The sequence below is a fragment of the Aethalodelphis obliquidens genome, unplaced genomic scaffold (genome assembly GCF_003676395.1).
Source record: "Aethalodelphis obliquidens isolate GAN/ISIS:26980383/991018 unplaced genomic scaffold, ASM367639v1 scaffold4, whole genome shotgun sequence".
NCBI classification, from domain to species: domain Eukaryota; kingdom Metazoa; phylum Chordata; class Mammalia; order Artiodactyla; family Delphinidae; genus Aethalodelphis; species Aethalodelphis obliquidens.
The window spans coordinates 39,103,886-39,114,567 of NW_020837948.1; the positions used below are offsets into that span (position 1 = coordinate 39,103,886).

General features: G+C 40.8%; 1 protein-coding gene across 4 annotated transcripts in view; it reads left to right on the forward strand.

Moving 5' to 3' along the window:
* LIX1 (limb and CNS expressed 1) overlaps nucleotides 1–9,916 on the forward strand; it is a 49,993-nt gene extending 40,077 nt beyond the window's left edge. For all 4 annotated transcript variants that reach the window (XM_027100551.1, XM_027100553.1, XM_027100550.1 and 1 more), the window contains 2 exons: nucleotides 7,357–7,434; nucleotides 9,178–9,916. In XM_027100551.1, the coding sequence (XP_026956352.1) occupies nucleotides 7,357–7,434; nucleotides 9,178–9,465 (366 nt within the window). In that variant the 3' untranslated portion in view covers nucleotides 9,466–9,916. The remainder of the gene's footprint in view (nucleotides 1–7,356; nucleotides 7,435–9,177) is intronic.
* The last annotated feature ends 766 nt before the right edge of the window (nucleotides 9,917–10,682 follow it).

Below are 10,682 nucleotides of genomic sequence, written 5' to 3' on the forward strand. Positions count from 1 at the left end.
TAACCCTTTTCATTCCACTGCTGACAAGCAATAATAGAGCTGAGGAACTATATTACCTGTTATTTGCAAATTAAATAATGATATTAATAGCAATAAGAATAATAATAGCTAACGCTCATTGGATGCTTGCTTTGGCGTTGTGCTAAGCATTTAACAAATCTTACCGCAATTTAACCCTCACAATAAACATGTGAGTATTTCTTATTGCCATGTCTTCATTGAAGGAAGTGTGTCATACAGCTTAGCAAATGGCACAGCCAGGGTTCAGACCCAGGCAGTCTGATTTCTGAATTCACACTCCTATTATCCTATATTGGGCTGGGCAGACAAAACTTCAGAAGTTATTGAGAATGCAAAGTGCACTCTCTAAAATATTAAACACGAATACAGTTGACCATCCATATACATCAATGCCAGTAGGAATCAATATGCAATGTTATAATGAGGAGACTTTACCCGCCAAGATTTCTATTTTTTTAGGTTAGATTCCAAGAAGCAGTCAGAATATAAAGTTTTATGGACACAAAATGTTCATCATGGTATAATTTACAGTGGTGTTACAGCTGAATCCTGAAGCCACCACCTTCCAAATACCATCTTTGGTACCTTTCAAACTCTTTTCCTGACTACAATGGCATAGCCACTTCTCAGGTGGATATGTCCCACCTGCCCATTTTTAAAAACCAGTAATTTTCCTCATCACTCTCTCATTTGATTGACACAAAATACTCTTTCTTCACCCTGCCCTAGGAAGAGCTCAGTCATCCAGGTTTCTCCTTAAGCGGTTGTGGTCTCCCTGACCTTTGATGTTGTTTGTCTTTGTTTGGAAGAGACCCTGAAGCTCACCTTCTGGTGTAGACAGGGGCATGCAGCAGCTCAGTGGTTCTGAGCCCAGGCTTGGGAGTGGGCTCAGCTGCTCATCTCTAAATCTGTTTCCTCGTTTGTACGTAAATCAGGAAGAATAATAGTAGCAATAATAGTAGTGGTGCTACCTCACTGTGCTATTGTGAAGACTAAATGGGACCACATAGAAAGTCCAGAACAGTTCCTGGCATATGGTTAATGCTCAGTGAAAGCTGAGAACTGTTATTATATATATTTCTGAAGAAGGACTGCTTCATTTGAAATGCCAGAAGCTACCAGATGGATTCCCTTGACAACTTTATTTAACCTAAAGGCTTTACAATGAGGACAAGGTAGCTCCCCTGCATTAAATGTTTCAGGGCCCTTGCTATAGAATAAAAGAGTGGAACTGTCAAGGGTTTTTTTTTTTTTTTTTTAATCTTCCATAACAATCTAAAGTCAAACAGAGAAAAAAAATAAAAGGAAAGAGCATGACACAAGAGAAGGGACACAAACTTTAAAAAACCATACAGACCTACATGTAAAGCCTGTGCTACCACTTGCCACCTGTGAGCTTAACCGTTCTGAGACTCAGTTTTCCCATCTACAAAATAAGCATCACGATACCCATTGTGTAGGCTTTTTGTGGGGCGTATATAATATGACATTTATAAAACATTTAGCATGGTGATTCCCGAAGGAAGAATCTCATTTATGTTAATTCCTCCCCCCTCAACCCTGACAGAAGAATATTGTACTTCTTTTATTATACAATGAATGTTGCCTGGCCCAGTACATAATAGCTTGTATAGGATTTAGTAGCTATTTTCAGAAAAATCAAGAATGATTTTTTAACACAGTGGGTTAGTCTGCCAAATATAGGGAAGGCAAGATTTTTTTTAAAAAATTCTTAAAATTCTGTCCAAGTACTATGAAAGGCTGTACTCAACCATCTTTTAGTAATACTTTAATTGCCTTGCTACGGGCTGCATGTTTTCTGTGTGGTCTGTGTAGTAAGGTATTTAAATACATGAAATAATAATTTGAATCATACTGTGGAAATGCTTCATAAATTCTCAAAATGGAGGCTGGGTGCTGGATGAGGGACAAAGGAAGAGGAAGATGTGAAGGCAGGAAAAATCCAAACTCCCTCCTCCCAGTAGGGATTCTGGCAACCTAGGAGGAGGGCCATGAAGCACATCCCTCTTCCTTCCGCCAGCTCCAGGTTGCCTGCTGGGTTCCTACACATTCCTTGGTGGCCTGGGTTAAATGCATCAGCTTGTTTCTGCACATAATGGGAATTGACCACAGACCTGGGCTGTTTGCAGTCAACACAGCAATTCAGTACCCCTGGTGGGTAATAGATGTGTGTTTGTATCTAGCTATGGATGACTATACGGTATAAAAACAAGACTGGTGTCTCCTGACTGCCTGCAGGTTTTCAGGGGGGCCATCGAGGAGGCAGAGCTCAGAGGAAACATGATATATGCTTCTGCTTACCTTCACTTCGTGGGAGGGAGGCTGGGATGCCTGTTTAAGGTAGCCTTGCCCCTCCCCATAGAGAAAACTGCCTGATGTTTGGGGGGTGGGATGGCCACTGGGTCTTGTCAAGGTCAGATTCAAGGCAGACTTTGACTGAAGCTGGTTAATATATTTATTCTGAAGCCTAATGCAGTCCAAAGACGAGTTGTTTATTTACATCTTTGCTAAATTCTCCAGGTCGCCTTTTAAAACCTCATCCCATAAACAAATTTCCTCTTAAATCTATTCTCTTGGGTGGGGAGATTGTGCCCACCTGTTTTTCAAGTTCTCCATTTACACTGTTTGTTTTTCTTATTTCTGATGAATCACAGAACCAAGCCAGTCTCCCAGACAGAGTTCCAGAGAGAAGCAGTGTACATTTTCTCCCCGGGGAGTAGCTGGGAGGCCAAACATTGTTTCTCATAGGAGGCAACACTAGGAAGCACTGTGAGGACAGAGCCCGGTTGTTGTTGGTTTAAATTTAATGAATGACAAAATGAACCAGAAAAGCTGTAGAATGAAAGCTACAACTGCAATTTCCTTGGAGAGAAAGAAAACACAGGGCTTGATTCACCATTCGATTTTAAATTTACTTTGCTGAAGGGGACTGGCTACATAATTTATGGGGCCAGTGCAGAATGAAAGTTCAGGGCCTTTTACTCAAAAATTACTAAGAATTTCAAGAGTACGGCGCACTAAACCAAGCTCAGAGCCTCTGTGCACAGATCACAAGCTCGTGAAGCCAGCCTTGTCCCTGAGACAAATCCCCAGAAGGGCCCAGGCTAGGGTAAGAAGAGTTAGGCATTGAACTCGGGTACAAAATTTAAAGGAGCGTCAAAAAATTCAGTAATCAAGGCAACTAATATTATAATGCAGTATTTTAAAAACTCAAAATAAATGTGCAAAACTTCATAACAAACAAAACATCCAAATTTTAAATAAAGACAGAATTTTAAATAAAAGACCCTGAACTTGTACGATGTACCTTAAATCTTGCTTGACTCACCTCACCCTAGTCCCAGCCCTACCTCTAGGCCAGCTTCTTGTTTATCTGTCAGCCCACCCAGTTGACTCAGGCTTCTAGATCAGCCCACGTAACAAACACAGTACAGACTTCAGTGAGGAAGGAGCAGGACAGGTAGATCACCAAACAGACTTCCTTCAAAGTGATAGGGCTTCTACAGGTAGAAAATGAGGCTGTGAAGACCAGACAGTGAAGAGTCATGGTGAAACGATGAAACGAATCCTCACAGAAGTCCCTGGCTACCCTCTCCTTGCCGCTCTGCCATAATGCAAGGATTTCCAATGGAATCAATGTGAGGCACACAAGAATTTCCTGGGGTTGAGCCCAGGACTCATACAGCTTCAGGAAGATCTGAAGATAGTGAACTTGGTCATATGAGGGGAAATAAAGAGGTGGGACAGGAAGAATGTGGAAATATTTCAATATACTTTATATGACGATGGTGAGAGTCATTATCTCCAGAGAGGAGAGCAAGAACTAGATCAGGACATAAGGTAAGAAGGCAGACAGAAGGTTATCTTTCCTGGGGGATTTTAGGAACAAGAGCAACAATGAAGAAGAGGCAGTTGTATTACTGCAGAGGGAAAAACTGCTTGGTGGTAGAATAGGAATTTGGGGAATAAGGAGGAGGATGATTCTCTTCTTGCAGGCAGAAACAGTTCAGGTCTCTGTGGGGAAGTTTTTGAGAGATGTAGGTTGCCAAGGCACATGGGAAAGATTTCTGGTTCTGTTCACAGAATTGTGGGTTCTGAAGTCTTAGGAGAACTGCTGAGTGGCATGAAAGAAATTTATCTGGATGGGGGGGCTTAGTGCACAGATAAGAATAAGAGCTGAGAGGACATTGGGAGAAAAATATATTACTAAGGCAACAGTCGTCAGAGGATGGAATTAAGAGCTCTGTTGGCAATAGGTTGTTTCTCAGACTGGGCCACAAGGATGCAAGGACGATGCCAAGAGGGCTATTGGAAGCCACAGAATAAATTCAATATATCTTTCTGGGTTGTCAGCTTTACATGAAGATTGCAGGGTGGGGAAAGGAGTGGAGTCGTGTTTATTTTCTTCTTTTAAAAAAATGCGCAAACAATAGAATACAAAATTTAAGTGGAGTCTTAAGATAAAACATAAGACAATATGTCTTATTTGTAAATATTGTCCCTCCTGTAACACGGTAGAGACTATTCCATATCAGAACCAAAAGCGCATTCCTATTCATTTTTATGGCTGCAAAGCATTCACTGAGTAGGCTTGAGGGTACGGTAAGAAGGGCAGCACAAATTTATCTTCCTCAGTTACTGGGGTTACTTTTTTTTTTTTTTTTTTTTGCGGTACACGGGCCTCTCACTGCTGCGGCCTCTCCCGTTGCAGAACACTGGCTCCGGACGCGCAGGCTCAGCGGCCATGGCTCACGGGCCCAGCCGCTCCGCGGCACGTGGGATCCTCCTGGACCGGGGCACGATCCCGTGTACCCTGCATCGGCAGGCAGACTCTCAACCACTGCGCCACCAGGGAAGCCCCAGTAGGGTTACTTTGATAAGAAGCATAGTGGTGAGATCCAGATTAGGCAAGATTTGGTTATGGAACAAACCACTCTCACTTTTCCAAATTAGCATAAGAGGGGTGGGTTACCCAGACACTGGACCTAGGACCCTGGGCAGACGGTGGGGTCAGTGTTTGGGGCAGGAGGCGTAGCTCAGCTGGTGTCCATGTCATATTTTAATTAATGGAAACACATGGTTTTGCTTTTACTAAGGTCTCTGTGGGTTCTTGGGGTGCTTACTGTGCAGTAGTACATACACAAAATCCCAAACTCTATCCCAAACTGAAAAGAAGAAAAGCATGACATTCTAATGGCAGTTTTAGACGTGAGAATAGTGCTATTTTTTCTGATGATCTTATCACTTTAAATTTTACCTCATGGGCTTCCCTGGTGGCGCAGTGGTTGAGAATCCGCCTGCCGATGCAGGGGACACGGGTTCGTGCCCCGGTCCGGGAAGATCCCACATGCCGTGGAGCAGCTGGGTCCGTGACCCATGGCTGCTGAGCCTGTGCGTCCGGAGCCTGTGCTCCGCAACGGGAGAGGCCACAACAGTGAGAGGCCCGCGTACCACAAAAAAAAAAAAAAAAAAAAAAAAATTACCTCATAATTTTAAGATAACTGGAATCTCAGAGTGACTTTGTGTCTCCTGATTTTCACAGTGAAAGCGTTTTCCAGAGCAAGCAGACGTAAAGACAATAGAAGTCCACTTTTTTTGAATGGGCATAAGACATCTGTCTAAATGTTAAGTTTCCATAACTAGCTTCATGACCAGGAAGTTCCTTAATTGTATTGTTATTTTCTAACAATTATGTAGTTGTGGTTTGTACTACTAATCCACAGTAGTTGTTTCTCTGGTCAAAAAAGAAAAAAAAATGCAGGTAACTTCAATGGAAGACTGCGAATCCTAATACGATTAGGAAAATAAAATCTTCAGTATGTTGAATACACATTAGCTTGCCCTGGGTATCATGCAGGGAAAGGATGATGCTGATAGAAAGGCTTAATGCTGTGCTCAGCCCTAGCCATTGAATGTGAAAACTATGGGTGAGTTTTAATGTCAGTTCAACCTTATTGTCCATATTTTAAGGCATTTTCTTGACTGAATTTATAAACTTAGGGGTTTTTTACAATTTCTGTAGTTTGTCCATTATATGTTTGTCCAATATATTTAAATTGTTTTCCTTAATACGTAATATTGTCGCATGATTCAAAAGGTGCAAAGAATGTCAGAGAAAGGTCTCCTTCCTTTTTTCTCCCCAGAGGCAACTCATGTTACCAGATTCTTTTGTATCTTGCCAGAACTCTTCTAGGCGTTTATAAGCGAATGTTTATAGGCATCTCCTATTCTTTTTAATCAAATAGTAGCACACAGTGTACATGTTGGACACTTTGCTTTTAACTTAACAACACCTCATAGAGACTCTTTATATTAGAACTAGAGAGCCTTCTCATGCTTTGTGATTGCAGCATATCTGGTAGGATGAATGTGTTGTAGGGAGGAAGAATCATTTTCCTTCTCCCCTTCTGAGTTCTTAGCTGAGGCCCCTGTAATAAAAGACAGATGAAGAAGAGAAAAACAGAAGTACACTTCATGTTCATGTGAGAGGTACCCAGGGAAAAATGAGTACCTCCACAGGGTGGCTTAGAATTCAGGATTGAATACCATCTTAATAGGGAAAGGGGAGAGGGGATATAGGCCTCTCAGGCCTTAAATAATCTTTAAGAAAGATGAATGGGCCCTCAGAAGAATAGATGGGAGCTATGATACTTTGTGACAAAGTTTGTCTGGGTGTGGAATGGACTTTAGTTTCTACTTCTGTGATAAGAGTCAATCTTCCCTGGTTGATGCAACTCCTGGGGAGGGGATTTATGACAATTGTGTTCCTTTTGGAGGATCTATCTTTAGGCAGATAAGGGGAGTTCAGAGAAAGCCTCTTTGCAGTTTTTAAAGTATTTACAGCTCAAAATAATCAATATACCCAAGTGGCGTATTTGGGGGTGCCGTATGCTGCTACACTTTAGGATGATATTTTATTTAACCATTCCTTTAAAAATGAACATTTAAAATATTCCCAGTCTTGGGCAATTTTAAAAAGTGATGCAATGAATAGCCTTGCCTGTACATTATTATAAGATGTGCTGGTATATTTACATAATTTCTTCGGTGTATAATTGTTAGAGCATATGTATTTTTAATGTTGAAAGGTATTTTATTTAATAATTTGTGCCAAATAGCAAGGTAGGGAAGGAAAAATGCTCCGAAAGCCTAGGACTGTGGTATTTGAAAAGTCTCAAAGTGTTCTGGCTGTACTGTATATTCTATTTCCCAAATATAGTTGGGGATCAGAGTTATGCCCTGCTCAGCAATCACTGAGGCACTTTCCTTCCCATTTCTGCTTTGAGACTAATGACAGGTATTTGGGTTTTATAGGAGCTTATGACCATTTTCCAACTATTGCACTGGAATGGAAGCCTAAAAGCCCTTCGTGAAACAAAGTGTTCCCGACAGGTGAGATTTTCCAGTAAAAACAGGTTTGCATTGTATGGACTGAGCAGATGGCTTGTCATCTTCCAGGATATGTATCAGTCCAGTTGCATCAGGGACTGACCAAAAATGCACTCAGAAGAACGTTGGCTGGGCATAGGCCTGATTTAGGTACCTGTACTGAATGCCAGAATGAAGGGATCATTAAGACAGACTTAGTTTCTAAGTCAAATACTGAATCTACTCTATGCACCTGTCCTGCCTGCTGAATGTGTGCCCTCTCCCACTCTTCAAGGCAGAAAGAAACGTGAGTCTGCACTGCTTCTGAACCTCCTCACTGAGACCAGGTAGAGTCGGTTGTGTAGCAGGAGGATTTTTCTCATCCTCACCAAATGTCCTTAAGGGACAACAGAAATGATTGTAAAGGTGGACAACCTGGTATTTCAGTCGCTCCTGTTTTTTGGTTTGGAAGTTTCTTCTTTATTTTTCAGAGACAGGGTCTCACTATTTCTTTGCTACCTATAAAAAGCACCCTTCTCCCTTTTTTTAGTAGCAAAGACAACCCCCTCTCCCATGCACTTAACGGTTCTCACCTACTGTCCCTCAAGATTTATTCTTCCTTTACCCCATTAGACTTTGAAGATGGTAGTTTGTTTTGAGAGTTTGCTAACAGGAATTTGTATGAGAAACAGAGCCTTTGCTAGTCAGCAATATGAGAGTGGATGTAGGAGTTTTCCATGCACTGCAGCCCCAGGAGTTTTTAGTTGTTCTTTGCTTAGAAAGCCTGGCTTTCAAAATGTCAAAGATGGAAAAGAAATGAGTAGCTGACAATGGCTTTGGCTGTTTTTTTCTTTTCCTTTGATTTAATAAAAAGCCTTTGAAATATGCCGGGTTAGTTATAAACACTTTTCCATGATTGTTTTTAATTTGTTAAGGTCATAAATAAATACCATATGTTCTTGAAAATAAAAGTAAACAATGCATCCACTCCACAAGATCTTCTTAAAGTGCATCCATCAAACTTATACATGATGTTACAATGTATTGGCAAATTTTAAACATGAGAATTGACAGATAGTGACAAATTTTTAATTATTTGGAGAAAGTGAGAGACAACGTACATGAAGGTACCATTATGATATCAATGATGATAATACCTATATTCCATAATACATTTTTAAAGTTCCTCCCATAGTCTCTGTGAGCCATTCAGTCTGTCATCTTCCTTATGCTAACAACATAGCAGTTAGGAAGTTGATTCTCCTGGTGTCTAAGTCTTGTCCAGATTCAAAGCTCCCTGCTTTCTGCAATGGGTGTGACCAAACCCAGTTCTGTCCGAATCCTTCCATATAATTGTTTCCCTTTTTATCTTGCCAAAGGAGATAATGCTGAGCAGAAGAGTTCGGTGAATGAGATAATGTTCATACCAATTGTTATAGGAATGCATTTTCAAAGGAAGACATATTTTCTAGCAAGGTCAGAGCTCTGTTCTGTGAACGTTATTGGGTCATTCCTGGTGGTAGTGTTTTGATTCAACCTGGAGTGACCCTACTTTGTGTACCAGCTTAGCCCTCTATTTCCTTTAAGAGATATGTCCTGTGATTTGGCTTCAGTTTGTGAACATCAGAGAGGTTTGGTTATTGGTAGAACCCCTGGGGGTGTGGTGGGAGTAGTGGAGGCACAGGAAAGGAGGCGTCAGAAGGCCATGAGCCCAGGTACCTTTGTTGCTCTTTACTGACACTCTGGACTTTGTTTCTTGGCTCCCAGGAAGTCATCTCCTACTATTCCCAGTATTCCCTAGATGAAAAGATGCGCAGCCACATGGCCCTGGACTGGATCATGAAGGAGCGGGAGTCACCAGGAATTCTCTCCCAAGAGCTACGAATGGCCCTGAGGGAGTTGGAGGAAGCCAGGAAAGCAGGACAAGAACTACGTTTTTACAAAGAAAAGAAAGAAATCCTGAGTTTAGCCCTGACTCAGATCTACAGTGATCCTGACACTTCCTCACCCAGTGATGATCAGTTGAGCCTCACGGCCCTTTGCAGCTATCACTAACAAGGCCAGGTCCCAGCTGCCCCCAAGGCAGGCAGAGGCCGGACTGTAACATTAGGAAGCTCATAGAAGGTCATCAGAGGCTTTAGCAGCTATAGATGCTGCCTGAAGACTGTACTAATTCTCCCCACCCATTCCATTCATAGAATCTCAGAGTAGGAGGACCCTTATAGGACCCAACATGTCACTCAATACAATTTTCCCATCACACTCTCGATAGTTCCACCTCAGACTGAAAGGATGGAGACAGGATTGCTTGAAAAATATTTTCCAGGCCTGGCTTTAACCTGAAGCCTTGTTGACATGTGCCTTGCTAGATTATATATGTTGTTTAAAAGAATGGGTCAATGTAGCATCCCCGAAAAGAACACCAGCCAGGACTGGGGAAAATAGCATGATAGCAATTAAAAAATACTTGGGATTAAATAAACAATATGGATACTTTTAAAAAATATACAGGGGTCAGAGTTTCTTCCTAAACTTTGTAAGCTACAAGATCACTTACACTCTACTAGGTGTAATCCAAAACTTCAGTGAGAATTTTATCTGGACATCCCACTATCAAAGATTTTGAACTGGTAATAGTATGAAAATACTATATAAATGTAATGTGGCTTAAAATGTCATAGTAATAAATTTTTTTTTCAATCCACTCTTCCATATGGGGATAAATATCACCCAGGATAGTACCCTCACTTGTATTCCTCAAGAAGAAAATTAATATCCAATTTTTATGAGTCCTGCAATCAGTCATATTCATTTTCAATCTACAAATAGATTAATTGATTCATTTTTATTTCTGCCACTTCTGTCATATATCTATAATGGAGAAAGTTACTGTCATTTCAAAGGTTAAAATATTTTGAAAAATCATTAGCATTTAACAATGCTTATATTCACATTTGATTTGTTTCTCATGCATTAGAGCAAAGGAATTATTAGCTGTCTTTGTTATTGTTCAAGAACTTAAGCCACCAGTAGCTCAAACATAGTGTCATTTTTCAGTTTAAATTACTGGAATCTTCTTTAAAGAAGGGATAAAACATTGCCATCTCTTTTTCAAAATGGCTCGGATCAATCAACAGATTAGAAACCAAAAGCAAATACAAACCAATTTTTAGATGGTTCCTGGTCACTCAGATTTAAGAATGGCAGCAGTGTCAATTTTAAACACTTACAAGTATTTCCCTATTTTTACATGGAAAGGATTATCTTGCATT